The following is a 27758-nucleotide window of genomic DNA, read 5'->3' as shown; positions in this document are numbered from 1 at the left end:
CAGCGGCCTCTTTGCTGTCGACGGAGGCTGTGAGTGTCTGCAAGCGCCTGCGGTGGGAAGTTCGGTGAGCGTGCGTGTTAGCTAGCGTGGTTTCCATCGTCCTCCTAAAGCATGTTCGCTGCACTTCTGCCCTGAAGCAGGTTTCTAATGACATGCGCTCGCGTTAGATTCGCTGTCGATAGCACTCAGTCGTTTTGCGTGTAATCAGAGGTGTTCTAAACGCTGTGCTCGGGCCTGTTTCTTTTCTGGCGCCTTGAACGTGGCCTCTGCTGGGGCCGGTCGGCGTGGCCTCACCACACATCACTCGGAAGAGCGGCGCATAAAAAACACGCCGCCCGCAATCTGACATCCGCTCGAGCGGCACTCGGCGGCTGGTTTCTGCGGCGCCGGGACTCGTTCTATGTCGGCGAAGAAATTCATTACTGCGCCAATCGTCAGTCCGCAAACTACAATATCGACATCCCGCTGTTCGGCCGCAGGAGTCGCTCGGGAATGCACGAACGAAAATATCTTCGCGCCTGGGGGAGCGCGATAAGCCCGGCGGAGGCAGAAAAGAAGCCCGCGGGCGGATGCTTACGACATTCGCGTGGGCGCGTGGTGAAGGCAAGCAGGCGCTGCCGCCCCCCGCGCCCGGAAGAAGCGGCAGCGCCGGCGCACGCCGCAGAGCCGGCCCAGACGCCGCGCGGCGGGACAGGCCGTCATGGGGCTGCCCCGGCTTGACGTCTGGTTCGCCGGCGCCAACGACGACCTGCCGCCGTTTTCGTTCGCGCTCTCCCTGTCGTTTCTCAACTCCCCGAGCGGAGTGCTGACCATCGCCGAAATCGCAAGTACAGCTTCTTGTATCGCTGCTCCTCCGTCGACGGGGCGGCCGGCCGGACACTCGAAAAAGCCGCCGCCGACCGCGCCCACTGGCCCCCGCGTCTTCGCTGTCTTTATTTTGGATGGGATAAACGCGGCGCTAACCGGCGAGCTTAATCCGCAGATATTACGGACGCATGTGCGACCCACTCCTCATCAGCGTTTCTTCCATCCTTCCTACGCGGACGTCAGACAGGGAAGGCACGCGGTGTGAAACTACGTCACGCTACCGCTACGTGTTGCTCGAGACGGCGGCCTCGAGGCAACGCTCGAGGGCACGCGGGGCTCCGGAGTAGAAATCGATATATCGAGCTATGCTGGTCTCTCTCCGTGACGTCGGATCTCTCTCCCTCTCTGCCACCCGTTGGGCGCTTGGAATATCTGGCCCAAGGTGTCGCGACGGGGCGACAACTTTCTCTTTCCCGACGTAACCAGGCTTCGCTTTCACGGTGTTTTGCCGAATCCAGTATTGCTGAAGGTCTTATATTCGCCAGTTGGTCAAATTTCAATGGACTAGTGCACTGTATGAACATAGTTTGTGTCCTTGTGCAACGAGAATTTTAGAATTTCCGTAAGTGCACTGTCGTCTTCATTCACAATGGAGCACCTAAATTCCCACTTATAAATAGAATTACAAGCTCCATCAGTTGAAAGTAAGTTCTGTAGTGTAACAAGTATTAAATTAAGGTAATTAAAGTCTGAGAATTTACACAGCTGAACCGTCTAAGGCGCTGACTTCAATCACAGTAGAAAAATGTTTCAATAATTGGTTTCAGAAATTCTTGCTCATTGTGGCGCAAATTATGAAACATAGAGTCATGGACAAACGTTTAGGAGCAAATCGAGCATGCACGACCCCCCCCCCCCCCCCCCCCACCCACCAATGCTTGTATGATTTTCACTGACCTCATTTGCCTGACCACGTAAAAGTAAAATTTTTCCACGAACGCGCATCACGCAAACTTTTGGCCATGACTGTACGTCTGAAAAATCACAAACTGAAGGAAGAATCGATCATTTCTATTGAAAGTATAAACACATATGCCAGGTTATTGTACTCCGGAATCGTGCCATGAGAGCCGAAAGAGCGCCGAGAGGCGTGTGTCTGCAGTTTCATGGCTAAATGCTGAAATATAATTCCCAAGGCCTCACTGTCCATATTCTGCGCTCGTTGGTTACACGCCGCATTTGAACAAAAAAATAGATAAAAAAAATCAACAGCATACCTTAAACACGAAGTATTGACAGAAAAACCGCACTCGCTGCTCGCCATGTGTTTAGTTTTCTTCGCATACTTGTCTGTATACTTGTTTTGTCGCAGCTGGAAAAATTTTCAGGAGAAAGCCTCGAACACTATTTCTCCTGTAGCACGCGTTTTTTTTTACGTTTTCTTCTGCTACGCAACAGTACATACAGATTTTGCGGCAATTATTTGCTATGGTGATGCTGATATGAAGTAGGCTTCGTAGTAATCGTTTTACGCGAGCCTATAAGTATACGTACAATCTATCCTTGACTTTCCTTTATAATGTAACCCAGGAACTCCAGAGCGACCAGCAAATCTGTAACGCACACAAGGACAGATAGAGAAGCACGATAATGATCGCGATCACTTCAGGAGTTGGAACGGAAATGGCATTTTGCGAAGCAGACTCAGAACACGCTAGTAACGGAGGATTTATTTACATCAGTGTCTGCGGGTAGTATAAAGCGGCAGCCCTGAAACGTAGCGTACGGTTTACTAGTGGAAATGCAGACCTTTAAAACGCGAGGCAGGTGGATAAGCAAAAGAAATGCGCAATGCGTTTAATTAAGCAGTTAACTGTGGTAAGCAAGTTCCAGGGAATATATAAAATATTCTATTTATTATAGAGGAAATTCCAAATGAAGGACAGCTGACTCAGGTGACATGACTCAAAAATATGAAATAAAATTACATCGCACCTGTAATTTTCATTTTGAGCCGCGTTGCACCGCGCGATCTCCTCCAGAATATTGAGAACTTTACTCGGAATTTTCTGATCATGCCCTTCACTGGTACTCTGCTCTGTGCTTGCTTGCGTATCGCTGTTCGCGGTGAGAAATTCTGTGCTAAAGGCATCTTCAGATTGCACAAGAGCCTCCTTGGCAATATGACAAACTGCCGGGAGCATAACGGGCCCGGTTAATGACATCATTAGCAGCGTCATTTGCGGGTATGCCTCGGCATCGCACCGCATCGATATCCTGACGCACGGCATTTATGTTTTCAGGTACAATGCGGAAAGAAGGCGCATCACACACTGGCGAACTGCACGGGGGTGTGCTGAGGAACAAACAAACTGAAATACTGTGGGAAAAACCTGTGGACACCTGTCGAAAAACCTGTGAAAAAAAACGAGCACGGAAACCGAAACACTGCTATGAGCTCGTGTGCGTGCGCGTTCTTTTGTGCGCGCGTCCATGTTCGTTACCATCTTCGTTTTTCTGCCTAGTTCTTCGCAGCTTCGGGGCGTTAAACACCACATAGCATCCCGTGCCATACCATACCATACCATACCATACCATACCATACCATACCATACCATACCATACCATACCATACCATACCATACCATTGCATAATATAACACAACACAACATAACATAACAACATAACATAACACAGCATAGCATAGCATAGAATAACATAACATAACATAACATAACATAACATAACATAACATAACATAACACATTGGCGTTTGCCCCGGCTATTGCGCACATTATAACCTGACGATGCAGATGTTCGTTTGCTACAAATGACATGAGACATTCGCTTCTGTCACTGATGCGCTTTCGCATTCCTGTGGAAAAAAAAAAACAATTTGACAGCGCAGACCGAACATTTTACGCCAAGGTACAGACCGTAGAGAACATACAAGGAGATGGGATTATTGCCAACTTATACAAAATAAAGTGAACAAGGGTCGGCGGGCAGCCTCAGTCCACTAGCCAACGTTTCAACAAGAGGGCTCGTCTTCGACGAAGACACGTCCACTTGTTGAAACGCTGGAGCGGATTCAGGTTCTTCCCCGTCCCTTGTTCATCTTCTTTTGCGTTGGAAAGGGTGCAGAGAATGACGCGTAAAAAGTTATTCCCTGCACATTCTATGGTGCAGCAAGCGCTGCTAATGGGCGGAACGGCAGCAGGACGGTTCAAGCAGGCGCTTGATAGTCATTTGGCAAGGACAATGCATGGTTTTTGAAGCCGGTAGCGCCAACACAAACAGTTCACTTTCTCAGTCACCCCAGCATGAATTGCCCATCTAAATGGCACGCATACCAGGCGGATCAGGTGCGAGAATCAGGCGGAGAGTTGGCTGGTACTTAAAATGCGCATAACTATTTCTTTCCACAAACATTTCATTTATAGAGTGGAGGATTATGCACATAGATGGGGGCGCGAGCATAAGGGAGCCAGTAATAAAGTGCCGTAATTAAGCAGGGGTGAGCTGAGCGTGCGCCCCTGAATAACGGCGCTAGGCTAGGCAGCACGTCATACCGACAGATACTCGAGAGCGTTGAGCGAAGGCGTAATTAAGCAGGGGTGAGCTGAGCGTGCGCCCCTGAATAACGGCGCTAGGCTAGGCAGCACGTCATACCGACAGATACTCGAGAGCGTTGAGCGAAGGCGACCGTATTCTCAAGATGGCGCAAAGCTGACGGTGTCAAACATGGAGGAAGAAAAAACTAGGAGGGAGCATGACGTCACAATCTTGAAGCCTAGTCATAAAAAATATAATGGAAAGCATCATGGGAAATAGGCCCTCACGTGACAAGGCAGTGGTAGCTGTTAGCCGGATTTCGGTTTCGGTTTCGCTCTCTCGCTTTACGAGCAACTGCGCGATCATCTGCTTGTGTTCACTGACGGCTCCGTGGTGAGCGCAAACTGCTCGCTCGCTGGTGCGGCCACCACCCCCGAGCGACGCGTGCGATGACTGCGGCGCCGTGGAGACCACATGCTCCTTCGCTGTGCCGCTTCTGCAGTGCCGCGTCGCGAGATGCTCGCGGCCTACAGGGCGCTGGGAATCATACCGGACAGTCTCGAAGCGCTACTGTGGCCGCGCGGCAGTGCGCACACCCGTGACAGAACAATGGTGAGCCTCTGTGCGTTCATCGAGCAGGCGGGCTTGACTTCCCGCTTGCTCTTCGCCAGGTAGTGCGCGCGTGACACGAACGCTCCGTGTGGGTGCTACCTCGGACGGTATACGCGGCCGGGCGCCCCACCCCGGCCGCTAGTGCAGTGTGCCGCGCGCGCGATTAGTCGAGACAGGACGCTACGTGCGCGCGGCTGTGTAGTACATACAGTTTACTTTTTTTTTTTGTAAGTGATTGTGCGCAGTGGCCGGGAGACCCCGCGCAGGGGCAGACAGCCGCCGGCACTCTCTCTCGACAGCGAGAGAGAGATTTCACGTCGGAACTGCGTATATGCGCGAGCGTACTCGGCGCGACTTGTGCCTCGAGAATAGCGGAGAACGGCGGGCCCATGGGCGGGCCGAAGTCCGCCTGCCCGAGAAATAGAATCTTGCGCAGCGCGCCGGAGCGGTCGTTAAACACGTCCGTGCGCCGTGAGCGCTCTGGAAGCCACTGCGCCCTTTTTGAGAGGCTCATTTTCTTCGCCTACTATCGAGTTCTCCGCTTATAGCATGTGCTGAAATAAACGCTCCGTATGTGTGTATAACGACGAAAGGAATTCGTCTCTATTCTCTTTATGAACCACAGCTGAACAGTGACGAGGTCGCGGCCGCACCCTTTGATGAAAAGTTTACCTGCAGTTTTCTACAGTGCACCCAAAAACTCGAGAGTGTAATCAACAGAAGAGTTGAGACGCGGAGCCTTCAGACAACCTCGAGCTGGGTACGCATTCCGCCAAATCTGCAACACAGGCGCTGCGCTTCTGCGCTACATCGGTGCACGGACGTTCACTAAAAAGCACCGCTGGTTGGCAGTCTGGTAACTGTGGAGGAGGGCCTATTTCCCAAGAGTCATTGCGCAAAAGGGCCCTCGGCAGCAGCGTCAGAGGAGGATGGCTTGCAGAGGCTGAGCGCACTCTCTCCTAGTTTTTTTTCCTCCATGGTGTCAAAAATAACGTGTTCGGAGAGGAGTGCTCAAGTGCGTTCGCTTGCCCCGTCTACGGTTTTTCAGCGTCGTTTGCGTAAAGTGTAATAATAGAAATTATAAGCGTGTCCCATGAGACGGACACTTCCCAGAAAAGCGCATACTACCTCTCGCCTTGTCCTCGTTCTCATTGCTACGATCAGCAGCAGTGGTGTCATTATTGCAACCAAGAGACTCATGGCCCGCATGGTACGTCCCCAGGAGTGACGCTACTCCGCCGTCTTCGCTGCGCGCACGTATTGCGTAGGCGGGCACGCCGGTGACGTTGCTTCGACACCACAGCGATCGTGGTTGGGAAACACACTTCGCCCGCGGCGAAGCCTTAAAAAAAGTGAGTCACACGCACGGAACGGCTGCATGCGTGGCGGCGGTTCGCGTTATGGCTCCTCACCAGCGGCGACTTGGGGCCACCGCCGCATTGTTGACGAGATCGGTATCTGCGTGAACGTGTCTTCCGAAGTGATGTACCGAAGCTGAAAGACACTGAGAACACCTGACACGGGTGGCAGTTTTCTTTATATTGAATGGGAGCGACCAGAAGACCGATTAGAAGAAAATATGCGGGAATGAGGACCTCGAATATGCATCGTGTTAGCGCCGTACATTTCCGCCGCACAATGCCTTGCCAACTGTTCGTGCCAATAATTGGCGACCTAAAGCGACCGCCACCGCGCGACAGCTATGTGCCCTCGTGGAGGAAAAGTATGTGAATAATCACTATTATCGTTCTTGATCTGAAAACACCATTCTGAACTGGAAATATTTTTCCGCCTCGCGTATACGTCAGGGACGGGCTATTTACGAACCATAAAGATGACACCTGTATAACTTTGTGTCCACTGCTTCCTTCGCCTCGCGGTTCTCTATCAGAGTGCTAGGATAGGAGGAAAACATGGAGTCGCCCTTGCGTCCCGACACGAGTGGGCCTGCAAGGTCTCGATAATATGCCCATGCAGTCGGCACCAAGTTTGCTTGGGAAGGTCGTTGCACCAGGGCTTAGCGCCTTACTGCCACGCGCTGCATCCTTCTTCCCTCTCCTGTATGCAGAACGCTTGAACAGTCACAACCGTGGGAGTACGAAACTTGAAAACCAGCGATGGAGCAAAGCGGGACGGTAGCATATATGTATATACTTATATATATGCGTGAGGTGGCTTACTCGGTGGGCTTAGCTGAACTCTTGCCATCGGTTCAGGGACGAACGCTCCGCGGTGCAAGCATAACTGTCTCCCGTTATGCGCAGCTTCTTTGACCGGTGGTTGCTATGACGAGCTCATGAAGTATGTTGTTAATGAAATAAAGAACTATTCGCTTGAAGGGCATTTGGGCGCTGACATTCATTCAACTCCTAATTGCGTTCCGGTATATATCCGGACGAAGACCGATTTCTGCGCCATTATTTCTTCTAGCAGCCCCTTTTCATTACCGACCTAAATAAATCCCCCGGAGGTACAGTCAGGCCGGAATGAAACGCGAACAGAGCATGTCAAGAAAACAAAATATTTTACCTGCCTACTTTCAGCTGAGGTGTACAACTAGCCTGATTCATGTGTCTGGGTAAAGGGCCTACTGAAATGCATAATCGAAAATAGGTTGTAAAGGAATATCTCGCTGCAAAGCAGAAATGTATGACATATGCGTGTTCGCGTTTCATTCTGGCCTGACTGTACACAACACGACCATCGCAATATAGGCTCCAGCGCGGAAAAGCTTTACGATTCGGCACGGCTACTCTTAAATGAGTCATCAGCACGCGAAGCTTGCGCAAGAGCCTGCTCTGAGGATGTAGAGACCTGTCAGTGTGCCTTTTGCATCCAATGGCTAATCTTGAAGCTAACATTATGCATTAGCGAAGACGACGTTGCATTGTGGTTCATATAAATCTGGCTATCACTGCGAGCAGACGCTGCCAAATGGCCTGCCGTCTTCGCCGCTGCAAAGATTACGAAGTACACTTTCACTGCACATTGTGCGGACAACGACTCCCCCCCCACATAACCTGCCATGTTACATCAGCATTCGTTGTGTTGCAGGAGTTAAACTTAGAACCCGTCAATGCTTATAATTGAAACTTGATTTACGTATTTCATTTGATTTAGTAGCACCTGAAATACGAAGAGCTGCCTCAATAGTGGGTAGGAAGAAAAAAAATACATGCATTTTTGTGCAGTAGGCCACTATTTTTACACGTTTTCACAGACTGCTCTTTATACGAGTATAATATTTTGCCTTTTATTCTTCTTTTTTTTGCGATACAGAGTGTACGCAAGCCCTGTTTGCGTAAAAGAGTGTACGGAAAAAACCGGCGGCTAAAGCATTATTCCGTGTTAAATCATTTCATAATGCTTCAAGCACCGTTCTCTCTGGACCTTAGGTAGCATTCGCGGCAAAATACTCTGCTTACTGGAAATGGGCAGTTCTGTGTTCTTTTTCTTTCCAGTAAGCGACACGCAGAGATTTCCAGCTCATTTTTCTCTACTCAATGCGGCCAAACCGTTCACTTTGAAACAACATAATAAAGGAGTCAAACGGGCCGCGTACAAAACAGACTAGGACGGGTGCCTTGTTTTCTGTGCCGTATTTATTGAGCTGTTTCAAAATTAAAGTACACCTATTCGCCTAGATATCAGCATTAGTGTGATCAAACCATCCAATAAATTAAGTATTTGCGGCATAGGAACACTAGCCGTGTGTTATGTTAATGCGAGCTACTGTTGTATTTTACTAGCTCTGTCAGTTCGAAAAATATCCGTTGCGCAGCGCTAAGCCCTGAGAGCTCACGAGACAGCTTCCTCGGAGCGCCTTCTATCAGCTTAGCATGGATGTATGCTTAATTTCGTCGTTCGGTGCGTTCTCCGGCGCTTCGCAGGTGTCGGGCATACTGACGTTTGCTCTGGCGTACAGCAGCCGTGTCTACGTGTACCAGCTGTCCAAGCTTGTGGTCCGGGTGGAGCCTGAGCCCAGCATCATCTACGTAATCTTTGTGTCCTTCATGTACTGGTTCGTGTCGCTGCTGGTGCTCGCCTCCGCGCTGCTGTCCAACACAGGCATCAACGTGACGAGTACATTCTTCGTGAGTGCACAGGAGCTTTATCCGACTGCGGTGACTAGCCATGCATGGATCGCCTCACTACCTACCTATTGATCAATTTCCGCATTGTTATTTATTGTGACCATGAAAGGCAACATCCTTGATTGTGGGCACAATAGATGAACAAATAAATAAAAAAATAACAGTTGTATTTTATGCATTAAAACAAAATTTTATTGCGTTTGTTATAGTGTACGCAGTACAAACGCATCACTACGCGCAGCAGTTTGGGTATTACAGTGGCGCCTGTTTAGTGCAACAAACTTGACACCTATTCTTATCCCATAGAAGTTTGCTGCTCCTAGAACGGCACTTTGTTCGCAAGCATACTTCGCTCAGAGGTCGCATTTTGGAGCTCTCAGTTCAGTACGCTCTTGGCAAATGGCGCCGCAACTTTAAGTAAAGCGGAGAGACTGGTTTCAAAAAAGGTAATTTTTCAAAACAAAAAAACAAAACAAACGGTGGTTTTTCATTTATGTCGCGTGAACCAGAAAGGTGTCGACGCCGAATCATTACTGCGCGAGAAATACCACTAATTGCGACCTCTATGTGGAATTAGACTGCTTATAATCCACCAGTCCAGGCGCAAAAACTTCCGTAGACGGAAGCGTAAGTATTCACCTTACTGTGTTACTGTATCATCTTCGCGTAGACGGGGTAGTAACAGCCCTCAATTCAATTGTGCGGCCACAACGTGTCCAGTGCTATTGCTCTGTGTAAGCTTGCGATCGCTTTTTTGCAACAAATATTCGTTTGCTGAATGTAAACAAAATGTCTCGCGCCCAATCAAGACAGTCTTTTTTCCAGCGAAAGCTGTAATAGCTTTGTACAAGCCATTTAGTAGAAGCATTTTAGGGGGTACAACAGCAGCCGTCTAACGCATTTTTTGTATATGCAGCCGAAACCTTCCGTTCGTTTCGAGAAAAGGAAAGGTGCATAACTGCCTCACTTTGTAAGTTGGCACCACCGCCACGTACCTCACAGCACGATTCAGCTGTCCACTGACCCAGGGAGCCAGTTACGCGCCTTTCCTTTCCTCAAAACCAACGGATGGCTTAGACTGCTTATAAGACAGCACTGAGAAGTAGACCATTAGCTTCGTGCCGGCCTACCCTAGAGTCCGTGAAGTGTGCCGGGAACGCGATCGAACCGAGGCCAGCAAGCGGAAGCAGGCCGAGTATGCGCTTATAGACGCTAAAACGGGCCTTTGAGACACCCAAGCGGGCAGTCGCCTGTGAAACATCAGAGTGGGCCTGCCACTGGAGACCTTTCGGCCGCTAAATTAATGCCGATCAGCTGTCGCTGATTAATGCGCTAAGCCGATAAGCATATATTTAATTTTTTTTTCTTTTAAAATCGATAATTTCAAGGTAGGAGCTGCCTGTCTTCTTCAGTGTGTTTAGGCCGCCACGGTGGCCCAGTGGTTACGGTGCTCGGCTCCTGACCCGAGAGATACGGGTTCGATGCCGGCCGCGGCGGTCGTATTTCGATGGAGGCGAAATGCTAGAGGCCCGTGTCCTGTGCGATGTCAGTGCACGTTAAAGAACCCAAGGTGGTCGAAATAATCCGGAGACCCCCCCCCCCTTCCCCTCTACGGCGTTACTCATTGTATGAGTCGCTTTGCTGCGTTAAACCCTATAAAAGTGTAAAGCCGGCTTTAGCGTTTATAGGCACAATCCCTCAAGTAGCAGAGCAGTTTATGCAAGCGCATCGCGGAACATTGAGAAAGAATAACATAATCTGACAGAGGAGGGTGCAACAAATGAGCATTTCAGCTGTTAAAAATTACCGCCTTTAAGCCTTGTTTAGCCCTGCAAAAGCTTAGAAGAGTAATGCCGTTTTTTTCTGTCTCTTTCTTATATATCTTAACAAGAAAACGAGACTTTTAAGGCCCAGTACTGCAGTATCGAATGCAGCGATTGCTCTGTTCTCAATGTTGTACAGCACTCGCGTGTCAATGGGAAATCAAGCCCCATACATCACCTGAGGTTTTAGCTGAAAATATATGTGCGTAGGAAGGTATAGGCTTAAAAATTATTGTGAACAAGACAAAATTATTTTAAACAGTGTGGAAATGGAACAAAAATTCACTCTAAAGGTGGTAAGGTGTAGGAAGAAGTAAGGGAGTATGCCTATGTGAGCCAAGTAGTGACCGCACTTCCGGATCACGAACAAGAAATTGTAAGGAAAATAAGATTAATGTGGAGTGAATTTGGCCGGCACCCTCAGGTTATAAATAGCTCCCATAATGGCTATTATTAACTTCCCTCAAAAGGAAAGCGTTTCAGGAAAAAAGGACTTCCTTCTAAAGGAACAGTTGTATTTTGGCAGTACGCACTCTACGGGGCTGAAACCAGGAGGCTAGCGAAAAGGCTTGAGAATAAATCGGGGGCAGCACAACCAGAAACGTGAAGAAAAGCCCATCGGGTTAACGTTAAGAGAAAGAAAAAGAGCTGCTTGGGTTAGAGAACAATCTCGCATTAAAGATGTAGCGGAATTCAAGAGAAGAAAACAGACTCGGGCGGGTCATATAACGGGAAAACAGATAGCCAATGGTCTATAACAGAGTGGATTCTCAAGTGAGGGAGATGTAGGCGGGGGCGGCACAGAATGAACTGTGGACAGAAAGAGACAAGGAAGTTTGCTGGGATAGCGTTGTCACGGATGGCGCCGAAGAGTGGTGACTGGAGATCATAGGAGAGGTCTTTGCCCCGCAGCGGACGCATCCAGATCTGATCACGATGGCTATTTGTACTGTGAAGCGAAGCCTTCACGCAGAGGCTTTAGTGCGCCGCACTTCCCGAAGGACACTCCTGTGACGACCGGATCGCCGTCGCCGGTCTTAATTTGCAAAAGCCTGTATTTCTCTGAAATAAACCAGCCGCTGCGGCAGGCAAATACTTCTATTCAATCGTCTTTCTTCGTACTGCAATTCGCAAGTTGCCTTGGCTGTTCACGAAAAGGAAAAGAACACGGACAAGAGACGCGCAGCGGCATAGTTTCCTTCGCTTTTGACAGGACAACGAGGAGGAAAATGCGCGAATCACCGTCTTTGTGAGCGACCCTGCCGTGTGGTAGATGTGCACATGTCCACCTCAATGAAGCGGGTTCTCGGCAGCTTGGCTTCTTGTCCGCGAAGTGGCCATGTACAGTATTATTATTATTTGAAATTGACGACTGCAGCAAACCGTGAGGTGATCGCCGTAGGGCGGTTATGAATGCCGCATTTAAGCAAGCAGTATTTGACTCGTGAAAAGTGGTGCATCCTGAAGCTGCTGTCGTTTTCCTCGTGCAGTACGTCCTGCTGGAAGCCTTCGGATTCGTTTTCTACCTCAGCGGAGGCATATCTTTGCTGGCTCTGGAAGCGAGTCAAAGCGTGGCGACCGCAGCTGGGGTGAGTATACCTAACGCAGTGCCCGTGCTTATCGACGAAAGCAGCCGAGGCCCAGGAAGGTGCATAAATTTGGTGTATTAGTTTGTTTTGGAAGATGCAAAGCAAATGTCAGCGAAGGGCGCAAAGCGACGGAATAACAAGCGAAGTGTGCGGCGCGGATAAATTCTAGCACTGACAGCAGTTAACTTTTACGACCACGCTTTTTAGACAGTCCCCACCCTGAAGACTTTTTTGTTTCTTTCTTCTTTGGGCTATAGAGAGCGAGGGATCTGTGTGCCCCCCTTTAGAAAACTCGTAACAACACCTGCCGCGGTTATAAATTTCAATTGCAGTTTTTCTGCGGCGCTAAACTTTTGCCTGCTCTCTAGAAGGGCTTCTGAAGTTACCAGTTGAGCAGGCCGTGCAGTATACAGTCATGAAGGGCTGACTATACGCTTGGGCCAGGCACTGGTCGGGTGCTTTCGCTCCATACCAACCCCTAGCCCGGTGATGGTCAACTGTCTCCTAATCAGCGTAAAAGCAATTGATGCAAGTGCCACGCGATGAGTCTGGCAAGATCGTTCTAACGACCGGCCCTGTCCGCCTCGCATTCATATAGTCTTCTTAAGCGGCTGGTGGCAGTGGACCACATGATGAAGTGCCGGGGTTCTCGTATCCGTATTATCTATGATCCTTTTCGTCCGGGCGCTGTCCGTCAAACGGCACGTGTCACAAGCTTCGCTAGGCGCACGCAGCCAGAGGTTCAGAGGATTGACGCTATCGTCCTCTCGCGCCTCGTGCGCTGGCTCTCTTCCAACGCGCACACCATTATGCAAGCGTAATTGAGCATGAGACAGCGTGTGCGCCCGGCGGCGACTCATTAAATCGCACGCGATGAGACGCATGATTACTGACTGACTCCGAACGACAAAATTGCGACTGCTCTTTTCCCATACGCTTGTGGCCCTGAAAGCCAAACCGTCAGTCTTCTCTGCATGCTTGTTCCTGGAAACAATTGCTTGCTTAGTCTGTGCCAGCTAGTGTTGCGTGCTACATGTTAGCCGCCCGCAAATCTCAGCAAGCTCGACATGCACTGATATTTCGGAGCGACAGTTCTATCTTGGCGTTTTTCCTATGATGACTGTTCATATTATATACCGTCTTTATGGGAGCATAAGCTAATGTTGATGTGTACGCGGGCCGCCTTTCACGGCTCCGGAGAAGCAAAACAAAGTTGCCATCCACGACTTCCTAGATGGTCACGTCTCTTCGATGTGTCACGGTATGACAATTTGCAGTAGTTATTGAGGCTTAAATAGGGGTAAAGGTTTGAGATGCTCAGCTGGTTATGCAATGTGGTTGATGTGTGTGGTAACAGCCGTCATTGCAACGGCTGGTTCTGATACGTTTAACGGCGTCGTTCCGTGTGCTCTACATCGCAGGTGTTCTCCATAATCAGCGCGGTTCTTCATGGCCTGCACGCTCTTCTGGTCTACCTAAAGAAAAAGAAGTGATCTCGCCTCTCAAGTGACGGGCGCAGTTCTTTTTCAACCAACTGCTTCACCGGACAAACTCTCTAGTCATGTGGGTATTCTACAAGGGCACGCACAAGCATGCGTAGACGTAGCACACATTAGACTAATCGGACATGTACCGGGCCATTTTCCTTTTATTTGCTTTTCGCACTGTGTGTCAGCCTCTAATGAAACGCGAATAGCAACTGTACCGCGAACACAAGAACACAAAAATATTAGGTGCTTGAAAAGAAATTTCATCAAAAGTTCTTTTTGGGCTAGCTGGTGCATTTTGAAAGTAAGAAAATATCAGCGGTAAAGCATGCAACCACAGAAGAAGAACAGGACACAAGCGCTGTGTCCCTTTCTTCTTCTGTGGTTGCATGCTTTACCGCTGATATTTTCTTATTTTGAAAAGAAATGCAGACGGTTTTCATTAAGACTTCTGTGTAGATGTATTCGCGCCAAAGAAGTGAAAATTAAGCGCGCTAATTAAGTGATGCTAATGGTGCATGTTGTGAAAGAGGTCAGAAGAAAAACCCTCCCATGGCGGATCGAGAAAAGCGCGTTCAGATTTCGGTATCGCCAGCAGCGCAGCAACCGTTCAGAATCGAGTGGGAGTGAGCACTAAATGATACAGAACATGTAATAATGAGCTCTATGACGTGCTTATTGCACAGTTGAGTAGGCGTGCACTTACTTCAAATATATTTCGTTATAATGGGAAGCCAAACAGCTATCACAGGACGTGTGGATGCAGTGTATTACTTAATGAAGTTCGAACAATACGTGGACTATTTTACGTAAGCGTCGGTTAGTCAATGAAATAACGTCCTCAAGCGACATCTATAGGCTGTGTCAGTATTACGGGAATTAAAATCTGCCTTAATATGGCGCACCTTCACCCTCACGAATCCTAATAATGTAATTTGCATTGGAAACTCAAAATTTTAGCGGCTGTTTATTTCATTTTTTTTTTGTGCGAATATTTGAAAAAAATATTTTTTTCACATTCTGAATAAATATTCTCGCACTTGTTTTCCAAAGTGCTCAGCAGAGTAGCTATCAGCTATCAGCAGGTAGCTATCAGATCAGGTAACAATAAACAGAAATTAGAAAAAGGTATTTATTTCTTTTATTTACAGCAGCCTCCATAAGCAAATAATTGTAGAGGAGAATGGGGTTGAAACAACAAAGTGGTTATAGGCAAGTAAAATGACCACGCGGCTGAGATTTGTATGCAAAAAAAAAAAAACATTTGATCAGCAGCTTTCCCTCAAATAATTTCAAAAAGCAAAAATAAGCTTTGTTTTCTACGTGTTGCCTTTGGAGTGTTCACGTATGGTTTAAACAGCTGCTACATAATCAACCATGGCTTTTTACGGAAGGTTAGTTAAAGCGTTAGCACTATTTATTTATTTATTTATTACCTCAAAGGCCCCGGTTGTGGGGCATTACATGAGGGATGGGCGGATTACATGCAGATTATATAAAGATTACAGAGTACATAAAGATCAGAATACATAAAGATTACAGGATACATAAAGATTACAGGATACATAAAGATTACTGATTACATATGGCCTCAATCTTTTTCTTGAAGTCGATGCAGTTGACGATGAGTACGGCTTCCGGCGGCAGATCGTTCCAGTCCCGAGATGATATGACAAAATATATACTATAATGGGTGCAATATTCCAAGTCTTTAAGGATTAAGCATAAAGCGTTTTCAGCATCCCGGCCGCGGCGGTCGAATTTCGATGGAGGCGAAATTCTAGAGGCCCGTGTACTGTGTGATGTCAGTGCACGTTAAAGAACCCCAGGTGGTCGAAATTTCCGGAGCCCTTCACTACGGCGTCCCTCATAGCCTGAGTCGCGCTTTGGGACGTTAAACTCTAATAAACCGAACCAAACAAACTTTTTTCTGCGAAAGCTCAGTCAAACATTGTCGTGAAATCGTAGCGCCGTTGGCACAGAAATTTACGACGAAACTAAATCCGGAAGACGTACCGAAGTTGAAGCCTAATTTCCATCATAAATGCGTTTATGTACGCCAGAAAACTTCCCCGGGGCTTCGAGCTCGGTTTGAACCAACATCACACCGGCTCGAAGCGACCACCTGGCCTCACGCTCACTACTCAGCCACCGCGGTAACAATACACGCAGTGGTTATGGAATTTGTAGCATCGCCCACAAACTCCCAGAGACCACGTGTTCTGTGTGGTTACACTTCTATCTCGCCGATTTCCTCCTTTTCCGCACAACTCGGTTCAGGTGCCTACCTTGAGTTTGGCAGTTTCTGAGCCTTCCCATCTTGGCATTTTTCTCATACCCCCACTCTGTCGTGTGCCACTGGGTAGCGACTAGTCAGGTAGATGACGCTATTATAAGAACGCTGGAGGCGCAGGTAGGAACTGCGTGAAAGCACAGGTGGCGAACACACTGACGAGAATGGCGCTGGCGATCTACGTGGTTTACCCTTTGTGTCAGTGCAGTCACTACCTATGATTTGACACAGTAACTAGTGACCAATGTTCTCAGGGTAACGCCCTCGTCGCGGTAGCGCGCGCTGGAGGTTGGAGGCTGGGAGGGGTATGGGAAAGGCACCTCACTGCCTCAAAAAAGGTTGACACCTGAACTGTGCCGTGAAGGAAGAGATTAGGAAAATGCAAGAGCGCAGAGATGAAGACGGGAAGGTGCATAGCACGCGCCGTCTATTCTTATTGTTACCTGACGGGACAACATAGGAGCAGACTCGGCAAATGCGGAGAGAGCAGTCTGGCAACTGCCAACTCAAGGGGCATATTGCCTGTCTCTCCAGAAAAGGGAGTTGGAGGAAGAGAATATATTGAGCAGATAGGACTCAAATCACAGTATACGCAATGCTGCGGTGATAGCGCTGTTGGGTGATCTGCACCCAAGTTTCAAGCGGCAACAAGGTACCCATGTGGGCTAGTTGGTGCACATCAGACATAACTTCACCAGCGAAAGAACGAGACACGAGGAGAAGAGGAACACAGGACAACGCTGGACCACAGGCCACGGCGCACCACTGTTTTTTTTTCTTTTTTTTTTGACGTCAGCGTTGGCATCATATGACTTCGCTTTGACAATGTTCGTCTGAGATTGCCGAAAATGGGAGCTAAAAGCATTTCATGCGCCTATCGGGGTAGCCGTTATATATTTCTCGAGATCTGTTCAGAGTGTGCCGAGAGCGTCTTCAGTAAAACCAGAGTATTAAAAATTACGCCATTTGCGGTTTTGTTCCGCGCTGACCAGCATTCTGATTTCTCAAAACTCTCTACGAGTATAAAAGTTGAAAAAATCTTGACTAAATAATTAAGTTGCCATGAATTTTAGAGTACTTAATTCCTCTGCTAACGACCACCGCCAATACACCATCAGTTTCGTCACCTAAATGTGGCAGTATGCAGCAGTACCTTTTTAACCCTAAGCTCAGGTTACCTCGTACGGCCTGTCAGAATGCATGCGAGCTTCGACGCCCTCTCGTTTGACAACCGCGACACAACTCAATATTCGTGAGGCACGATTAGCAATTATTACTCTTGCTATAGGTATTTTCAATATTGACGCAATTTGGAAAAATAACTGCTCCAAAATTAGTGCGAATAAGAATCAAAAGCGACATTTTCGTACAACACGGTGCATGAAATGTGAAGTCAGCGTTTCCTCCTTTCTATTTTCGTTCCTCTATCCAATTTTTCAGATTTCGGAATCTCGAATATCTGGGGAGCCCAGCTGCACAACCGCAGCCTCATAAAGAACACATGGTGAAAAGCAAGGCAGTCTATGTACCCGAATGCGCAATTTTGAATAAAAAAAAGTGCGTTGCTGCTGTTTGTGCTATCAGGCCTTCCATTATTGATAACTGCTATGTGACAAGTCACTGTAAAGAACAGATAGCTTGCAGCCCCCCCCCTCCCCCCTCCCCCTGCAGTACGCACACATGCGCGCGCGCACGCCCGCATGCACACACAGTGGAAGGATAAACCTTGACAATATCCTTAGGCTGCTGGTGGTCAGAAGCTGTTTCACTGCGACGTTTTCTGGAGTGCAGTCCAAAAAATCAGTGTTCCGGTATATGCTCCCAGGAAAAGGGCAGAAAAAGAGAGGTTCGTTACGATATACATATAAAGGACGCCAGTATTCGTTTAGGTAAAAAATGGTTACACTGCTGATTTTCTGTTGATCAAGTGGGTGAACAAAATCAGCCCTCTATGCTTTTGTTTTGATTTCAGTCAGTGTTAATTGGCTTCCTCCATATGTATTATAACAAAGTCGAAGGAGCCCCGCTCTTTCTTCGTTATATCCGTAGGTCACCTTGGCAGTGACTGTCGCAAGCCAAAGGCTTTACTCACCACCGTGAACACCAAGGACAACGTAACCGACGCTTAAGCTGCAGCCGATGTGTGCTCAGCCCACATCGGCTGCAGCTTGACTGCCCAGAAGACGAGGCTGAAAATTCGGAAGACGCCTATTCCTGTCCTCTGCCGCATTATTCCACTTATTAAGCATTTGAACGAAGCCTTTGACACGCGCACAAAGGGCCTCCGAGGGGCCGGACATGGGTACGCCAAACGAATATGTCGAACTCGCTAAAGCGCACTAGTTTCTTCCACGGCCCGTATAGGCTTGCACGCCTAGAAAATTGGTCATGGTGTAATAACGCTTTAGAAGACAGAGGGATACCTGTTCTGAATATTTGGTGCCATTTTGTTGACGCTGGAGCCGACACGGGCAGCGGTATAGCGCGGGGGCGCAGCAACAATTCCGTCGCAGGCGCCCGTTTTGGTTGGTTCCCCCGCATAGCTCCAAAGCACGCTGGTCACAACATCAATTTAATATGGCTTCACTGTGCAGCTGACGTGCGCTGTGGCGTAGCCAAAATAAAAGCAGTCGCAGTCGGCTTTTCGTTAACTCAAGAGTCGAAGCAGAATGGGCTCAAATAGATGCGCACTAACATGCAAATTCTGCTCACAACCAGCCACACTGCCACATTCCATGTGGGAAAGTCAGCATGTACCCTTCACACACCCAACAATCACCACAACCGAACAGTGGGTGGCACTGTTACGCAGCTCGGAAGCCGCCGCTCAAGAGTGGACGCTCACCTAACTGCGCTGCAGAGGCCGCCGCGGCGCAAAGGCTTGCTGCCCCCTCCCTAAAATTTCTCCGTAGTCAAGCTCTTACCATTTGACCAACAGAAATCCTTTCGCTTTCCGGACACCAGGAATCCGGTGATTCGTCTAAAGTAGTAAGCCTGTTAACTAACCTTTAATGATTAACTTTTTAACTATTATAGCTTGCCGCCTAGTTGCAATTATACATGGCTCAACAAAATTTGCCTTTCTTGACTAGGTATGTGCACTGCAAAGGTTGCTTTGCCGACATGCTTTACGAAAGCGCGGCATGATGCAGCCAAAATTTGTTGGTCCACAGCACCGAGGATAATCCCGTTTTCGAAATTCTAAAAACTGATATGGCTATTACTAACGACCGGCTACAAATTTCTAATTGCAACCAGAAGCCTAACTGCGATAATTGAAAAAGTTAATTATCAGAAATTAGTCAACCAGCTCACTACTTCAGACGATTAACCGGTTTTCCGGTGCCCACCAACACTGGTAATGCTATGCCGCAAAAGCCATATTTTTACCTATTTTTGAAAATTGCTTAAAGTCTTCCCGGAAGAAGCTGGTATATTTGGATCTAACTAGCCAGTGAGAATTATTTGTAGTTCGTTTTATCCGTCGGCAGGAAAAGTTTACTTCGTAAAAACAAGGTGTCAAATACATGGTGTTCATTGCAAGCTCCCAAGAGTAATAGGTTTTCCTTTGTTGTATACATTATTTTGTTATGATAGTTTCCTTATAGCGAGGTTAAACGTGACATTTTATTTTTCAATGCTTTTGCTCATCCCAGCCTACTCTTTGTATATGCTACCGTCAGACGTAGAGCTGCGCGAAGGTTCACACCAAGCCTTCTTTCCCGCAGAGCTTTGGTTACTGCGGGAAAGCTGCTTCTTGTGCGTACAAAAGCCATGATCGGTGCACAGACCACAGTATTTGGTAGTTGGCTTGTTTCAGAGCGCTATCTCTCTGTGCGAAGTTTCCCGGGGAATACGCAGCAGTTTTGTTCGCGGAAAGTGTCCGCGGCGAACGCGAAAGACAACGGCACGTATGCTTTCTCCGCCGCCGCGGCCGTTACTGTAAAGAAAATAAATACAAAGGAACTGCTCACAAGCGCCACAGCTAGGCTTTGAAGGGAACAAAATAATGCAAGAAATGGTGAAGAAACGTGAACTAAAGCCCTCAAACAGTACAGACATTTATGGCAAAGAAACGCCGACGAAAGCCACGACCCTCTTATTAACCAGCAACTCAGCAGGGAGCAGCGGAGTTCTGAAATGTCCTGCTCATCGAAACGGCCGCCACCCTGAAGCTGTGAGTGAGCGGCTTCCATAGCTGATGTGGAAATGGATCGCTTAACTGTTTTAAGAGAGGGCTGATTCATTGGATAAAAAAAGTCTTCGGAGCACATGGGCATTATGAATTCTTGTTATTCCATGCACAGAAGCTTTCAACTTCAGACCATAAGTCTCTCAAAGGCAGACTTTCCTCAGTCTGCTCTTACGTCTGCAACTGTGTCCGTTCTTAAAAAAATTAAGGGCATGATGAGCAAGCACACTGGGCTGGTTGATGAAAGAGTTAGGCAAGAAATTGTACCCTATTCTCACTGTGTAGCTCACAACATGAAAAAGGCAGCCTCTCAGTTTCTTCTCTCTCTAAGCTGGCCGCTTTGTGCCGTCGTATTGAACAAAGCTCTTCAATATCTTTTTCCCTGGTCATGAAACCTCCAAGGACATTTGATACAGCGACAAAAGCTGCCGCTAGGAGCGCAGCGGTTAGCCAGGAGGCAACGAAGTGACCTTTGCACTGCAAGGCTATGGCACAAGCTACTGTTGTAAAAGGCGCATGTATTTATTTATGACTTTTTCTTAGATTTTCATCACCTGAATATAGATAATCCACGTCTCCAGATTTGAGCTTTGGGCAGAAACAAATTATAGGAGACGATTGCGCACTGAATCAGAGTTTCTAAGGATCGGTACAACCTGGCTGAACCGCCTCAAGGAATGCAAAGTTTCATCACCGAACTTTGAAGTCCTCCTTTACATAAGCAAGTTTATCGCAGCACTGCACCACCATTTAAGGCGAACGTTGGCAGAAGGTGCGCAGCAATCGAGTTTATACACTTACAAATAATTATCCCCGAAGCGCGCTGCTATTCGAAATGAACTGACGAGTTATAAAACGAGCAAGCTCACTTGTGCCAAATTCCAATGAATCTTTTACTCTCACCTCACAGAGTGTTAAAAAACGTTCGCAAGTTATAAAAAAAAATCCACATACGGAGACCTTCCGCCATAGCGAGGAAGTGACAGCTGCAGTTGTGCTACTTACTAGTGTTCGCGTTGTCACAGAGTTATTCTTGAGAACAACACAAGAACTGACAGAGGCGATTGGATTGGATTGGAAAACATTTTATTTCATCAAAAAGAGCTTGGTGATCGGAGGGCCGTGTTAGGTGCCCGCTGGTCCATGACTGTTGGCGACCTGGTTGGCCCACTCGACGGCCCGTACATGCGTCTTCGGGTCTGAGCTGGCCAGCACAATCTCCCACCGCTCGAGAGAAGGGATTCGTACTAGCTCCACCGGAGGCGGCTCTTCGCTGCAATCCCATAAGATGTGGTCGTAAGTGGCGCGTTCGCTACAGCAGTAACATAGCAGTACAGCAGTAAGAGCGTGGCCCATTGCAGCACTCCGCGCCGATCGCAGTCAGACGGCGAGGCGTACAACGACGCATTTTCATGCGTTATCCTGCAGCTGAACCGGCAGCGCGGCGCACAGCACATCTGGGCATACGATGTCGTGATCACACGCAGCCTTTCATGCCCACTGCGCAGAATGAACTCAAGAAATTTCACATCAATTCGTCACGATGCCAGCGCGTCACATCACTGCCAAAGCCGGCGCCTTCCTCGCTGGTCTCCACGTAGGGTGCCTCTATACAGCTTCCTTTGGTCGGGCGGTGACAGGCTCATTTAGCCACATAATTTAAGAACAAATTTTAGCACCTTTCTCTTCATTGTAGGGGTCTGCGCAACTTCTATGATTTAAAATGGCGTCTCTCGATCCTGCAATGGTTGTCTCCGTCCTACCAAAGGAAGCTGTATCGAGGCACCCTACCCGCCGCGACCGGGAGCGCCACGGCGCGGCCACTCTTGGCAGCGCACAAATCTCTGCCATAGCGTTACACGGAAGTTTCATGACAAGAGAGATATTGAAGGACTCTAGTACTGAGCCAGAAAGAGGAAAGCATCAAACGTAAAGAACAAAACACATCCGAAAGAATGTGGATTCAAAAGAAGGGGTTATGTATAGGATTGCTTTCACATGTGCTAAAATTTATATAGGTCAAACGAGGCGCTGTTTGAATGAGCATTTGCGGGACCATGAGCGCTCAGTCAAGAACGGAACGGGATCAAATCTACTGCTACACTGTAAAAAATTCGAAGACCGCTCATGCACACGTATTCTTGACAAAACGGTTGCTTTAGATAGAAGCCGCTTTGGCGGTGAAGTGAAAGAAGCTTTCTTGATCACGAAAAAGGCAGGGCATTTTGTCAGTGATGCCTCTGTCTTCACGTACAAGACTAGTATACTTTTAATCTGGGTCCACATATGTTCTAATTAGTACCGCAGTGGTGGCCTAGTAGTTTTTGCATCAGTCTCGCATGCGGGAGGTGCGGGGTTCGATCCCCAGTGCCACCGGGGGCACACACCGGTGATACAATTCGTAGAAGCTTTTACCCTGCCTAGTGATCGGCTTCTTTAGGGTGAAATTCTTAGAAAATGGGTAATTGACCCCACTTTGAATAAAAAGAAAAACATTGGCTATGGCGCTCTTCCGCCGCAAATGCCCTTGCGTCATAATAAGTCATCGTCATCCAATTATTAACTGGAACTGAAATGGAATTTTTAAAAGTTCCAGGTAGGTGGAACTGGGTTCCAGAAAAAAAAAACTTAACGAATTATGTTTAACGCAGTTATAATAAATGAGGAGGGGTATATGTGGAACAAAACGTTACACATACGTGTGCCTCGAACACAGTTCCGTCTATATTCCTGTCGACATGGTTCTTTATACAAACGGCTCACGAATCTCGATCTTTTTGATGGCTTCGCTGCTAGGCGTCTCTGTTCAATAAAGAAGCCCAACTTTGCTAGTGGTTTAGCATCCTCACATTGTGTGTCCTCAAGGCAGTGGACACTGATGTCACGGTCTGTTCAAGCACCACTGAACTGCATCACAAGAGCCCTATGCAGAAAGTGCACACTTCTGTGACTGACATTGCTTGGGCCAAGATATTACGAGCTGTAGTGTTTACATAAGCATACATTGCTCGCAATTGCACAGTGTTATCTGTCATTTATGCTGGGAAGCGAAGAAATAGACTTCTGCTGGATTTCAATCTCTGGTGTTGAAGCAACACAGGAGAGAAGCACTACAGGGGTCGTTTACTTGAATCACAATGTCAAATGATTAGCATTATATTCATTATATCGTTGTTCAGTGTTACGCGAAATTTAGGTGATGAAAAAGTGGGTTCAAGTCAAGAGAACGTGCTTTTAATTACTCATTCTACGCGCAACACCTGTCTAAAGTCGTGGCTGCATCTGCAAACTTATAGTTGTTCAAAACTGAAAGGTCACTTCTTGAAAAAAAAAAAAACGGCTTTCCAGGTATCATGCGTTTTCGTTGATTTTTTTTTTGCAGTTTATTCTTAAAACCAATAGGAACAACCGTTTGACCCAAGCTTATTATGTCTTGTGAAAGACTCAGATGCTAAAAAGACAGAGCTTAAATGCAGACGGCAAGATACAAACAGACAGACGCAAACACTTCAGTCATAGCAGTGTAAAAGATTAGATGCTAATTACAACAACCACGAATATGTATCTTCTAACAACTTTAAAATTACCCTAACAAGTCAAACAAGTACACTGTTTAATCATGGAATGTGCGTATTTCATGTGCTCAGCAAAACGACTGAAATAACTGCATGATAAATGGCAGTGCTGAGACGTGTGTGATACCTGTGGTCCTGGGATCGACAAGCCAGGTAGGGACTGCCCTGAAGGACCGCGGTTTTCTCCAAATATCTATCAAAACCGGCAATGCTTCCTTGATGCTTAGACATGGATGTGTGGGATCCTGGTTTTGGTGGAATGGACTCCAGCGGTGGAGGATGGGAAGACCTTGCTGGGTATGCAGTCTGACCTGGTTTTATCCGGTGGACTACAATGCACATATCAAGCAGATTAAACACATCCATATAAATACCCATTACCGCATTTTTTTTGTTTTCTTATCTTTGTTTTCTCTTTGCCTTTTCCAAAATGCCAGTCCATTTCGTTTGTAGTACATTGTAGTACCCTACTAAAAATACTCTGTGCAAGTACGTCTGGAACGGCTGCTTCAACTTCCATGCTGTTCTCTGAAACGAAAAAGAAAGTGGCGAATATTGATGAAAAACTATGTTTTTTGTTTTTACAGAAAACGTCCAAGATATATCGGCATGAGAGGAGAGGAATTCTGCACATTAAACTTTATGTACCACATTTCGCCTCGTGGAGACTGATATCTCTGGGCTTGAGCGTATCAGAACACAGCTGTAAAAGCACTACAGTTAACGAACGGTTTATGGTTTCCCTTAACACTCATGGCATAGTTTTAAGGTGAACGTACGTACAACGTTTTTTTTTCACTGACACATAGATCTGTATCGTACTCATTACTTGCCATGTTGCCGTTGCACGTTCTCAGTTTGCAACTGATGTGGTTCAAGGTGAGTTTCTAGAATTCGAGGTAGGATCCTTTTATTATACAAATCATGAAGTTGAAAAGCCTGAAAAAAAATAGTCATGCAGACACTTCTAGAAGTTTGCCTATTTTAGAGCTATTGTGTTGAAGAATAACACGTCCAACTAATGTGGAATGGTGGGATTTAAGTTTCGATTGCGAGACTTCGTCTCAGAGGCGTGGGACATCAGCACGTGCTCGCATGTGTTTCGTTTTATCGTTCGCGTTATATTTTATGTAGTGCGCTTGATTTGTAAATGATGAGAGTGTTTTATTTGGTACTTTAGGGTCTTTGCAACATTCTGCCAAGATATTTTAACAAATGCGCCTGCAGATTTCTGATTATGAAGATGTCAAGGAAGGCCACGGCCCCTTTTCAGCAAATCGAACCCATTCACTCCCAACCAAAAAAAAATAGTAAAAAGTGGGAACTACAAGCTATGCTATAAAAAAAAGAACAAACTCAGAACAAGCGCAATATGCAGCGCATTCCCCATCTACATCCACTTCATGTCCTTACTCGACTGCTTTCTCTAGTGGCACATCAGTCATACTGCCCAACTTTAAAGGCCGCGGAAAGTTCAGTGTATTATGTACGCAGCTGAAATTCGCAACAATGGTAGCTAATGGACAAGTTCAACGTTTTGTACGTTTCAATTTTTAAAATCGATTTCTGGCTCACTGCAGCGACCTATTTTATGCGAAGCATATTACAATAGGTAACCCAAGCCCTTAGTGACGGTTATACGCCGTGCACACCACGTGACACAATGACGTCACAACAGATGAGAGACGGGGCTCCAACTCGTGCCGTCGCTGCGGTTGCACGCCGTGCAGACCACGTGGTATGGTGACGTCACACCACGTGACACAATGACGTCACGACAGATGAGAGACGGGGCTCCAACTTGTGCTGTCGCTGCGGTTGCACGCCGTGCAGACCACGTGGTATGGAGACGTCACACCACGTGACACAATGACGTCACGACAGATGACAGACGGGGCTCCAACTTGTGCCGTCGCTGCGGTTGCACGCCGTGCAGACCACGTGGTATGGTGACGTCACACCACGTGACACAATGACGTCACGACAGATGACAGACGGGGCTCCAACTTGTGCCGTCGCTGCGGTTGCACGCCGTGCAGACCACGTGGTATGGTGACGTCACACCACGTGACACAGTGACGTCACGACAGATGAGAGACGGGGCTCCAACTTGTGCCGTCGCTGCGGTTGCACGCCGTGCAGACCACGTGGTATGTTGACGTCACACCACGTGACACAATGACGTCACGACAAATCGCCGTCACGCGCTGGGAGATGGAGAACGATGCCATCGCACAGACGCCGGAATGTCCTCGAGCGGCATTCCCGGGCATTTCGAACGCGCGTTCACACTCGGTGTAGGTGAAACGCTCGCTCCACCGGGCAGGCGGACGCGGCTTCCGTGGCAATCCAGGCGCTCACCCAACGCGCGTCTCGGGGTTAGTCGGCGTTCCGCTGTAGCCATGCCGTTGTCTTCCCCCACGACGAAGGCTTCTAGTGGTTGTATTAAAATGACCAAGTATTCAACCAAGGAAAGCCATGTATTACCAAGCCTAGCCATCAATATGCTTCGCATCTGACCAGGGTTAACCAAGTTAAGCCTCAGCCATTTTTTTTGTTTTGCTTGTATTCTTTTTTTTGTGGGTTACCAGCATATTAAATCAATAAATTTTCGAAAAGTTTTGCCCGCACAATTCTGGAGTTCTTTTTTGTTCAGAAGTATAATTAATAAGCTACAATTTGATGTATTAGAATGAGCAGTGCATTTACCACTTTTGAGGAAAAAAAATTGTATTTTAAAACACTCAAAATCGGTCATTTTTTTTCGCCGTAAGGAAAGTTAAAGAAAGCCCGCGAAATATGAAGAAAAAAAAACACGTGATTGCACTCCTGCGCTCCCGTATTGCAGCGCCGCCAAATGCGTAATCATGAACAAAGTGCACGTGCCCACCGTGTAGAAGTGAGGGGCCTACACCGCTCTCAGCGTAGTCTTGAAAGTGTGTCAGCACATTCTTCCGCAACATGTAAAGCGGGCGCCGTGATCTGCGATAACTGATAGGCAGGCCGCCAACATCCTATTCAGACGGAGGTTGTATTGAGCCATCACACTGACAAAACAAAAAAAAAGGAAGGAAAAGCTATGGAGGCGCATACTTCAAAGTAGCCTCGTAGCCTACGTTTTCTTTATTTGTATCATTGTGCATCCCGTCTCACTGAGCTGCGGCCGCTCACTTTGCCATAGTCAGAGCCCACGTTTCGTTCGTTCAAAACACGATTGGCAGTGTTGGAATATGGCAGCACAGGAGCTCAATTATGGGCTTCTTTTTTTCATAATGGGAACGTCGGCTGGCTTCCGTCAGCATGAGGCTAAATCCGTTCCTCTTCTTCATGCAGGTTAGAAGAGAAGCTTGTACTGTGAAATCGAACAACCCATGCTTTTTCTAGCTGGTGTGCCCCTATAGCCTTTGCATGCTCTGTTTGAGTGTTCGAGATTTCGCTATGTTACTACGATGTTTTGCGGGGACGTAGATCTGAAGCCCGATCCCATGGCGGAAGAACTACTCACCGAACTACTCAACGGGCAAAAAGGCCTTCAAAAAATACCCGACGAAATGGAATTCAAGCTCAAAGGTGTTGAGGCAGCCGCATTACCTTCTTACAGAAGCAAAAACAAAAGTGCTTAAGCTTGAGTAGCCTTTGAAGGATGGAAAATAAGCTAATTTAACTAGAAGACCAATCCAGGCGAAAAACCGCTATTTTGTTTGGTATGGTGAAAAAGGAAGTTGAAGTG

At 47.5% G+C, this 27758-nt stretch overlaps 1 protein-coding gene across 1 annotated transcript; it reads left to right on the top strand.

Moving 5' to 3' along the window:
* The first annotated feature begins 582 nt into the window (after positions 1-582).
* Positions 583-17834, top strand: LOC149351125 (uncharacterized). Its single transcript, XM_089580385.1, has 5 exons — positions 583-823; positions 8866-9069; positions 12383-12481; positions 13903-14044; positions 17702-17834. Exons 1-4 carry the CDS (start codon positions 701-703, stop codon positions 13972-13974), a joined length of 498 nt encoding a protein of 165 aa, XP_089436511.1. The 5' UTR covers positions 583-700; the 3' UTR covers positions 13975-14044; positions 17702-17834.
* The last annotated feature ends 9924 nt before the right edge of the window (positions 17835-27758 follow it).

Source organism: Amblyomma mixtum, chromosome 3, assembly GCF_055824585.1.
Source record: "Amblyomma mixtum isolate Tamu chromosome 3, ASM5582458v1, whole genome shotgun sequence".
In the NCBI taxonomy this organism is placed as follows: Eukaryota; Metazoa; Arthropoda; class Arachnida; order Ixodida; family Ixodidae; genus Amblyomma; species Amblyomma mixtum.
Note: the sequence above shows the minus strand (reverse complement) of the source record. Positions and strands in the feature narration are given on the sequence as shown.

Bases quoted from the DNA above. Each gene is read 5' to 3' on its own strand.
- LOC149351125 (XM_089580385.1), top strand. From the start codon at position 701: ATGGGGCTGCCCCGGCTTGACGTCTGGTTCGCCGGCGCCAACGACGAC. The intron at 824-8,865 runs GCAAGTACAGCT...GGCGCTTCGCAG, and splicing joins TGCTGACCATCGCCGAAATC to GTGTCGGGCATACTGACGTT. The intron at 12,482-13,902 runs GTGAGTATACCT...TCTACATCGCAG, and splicing joins GCGTGGCGACCGCAGCTGGG to GTGTTCTCCATAATCAGCGC.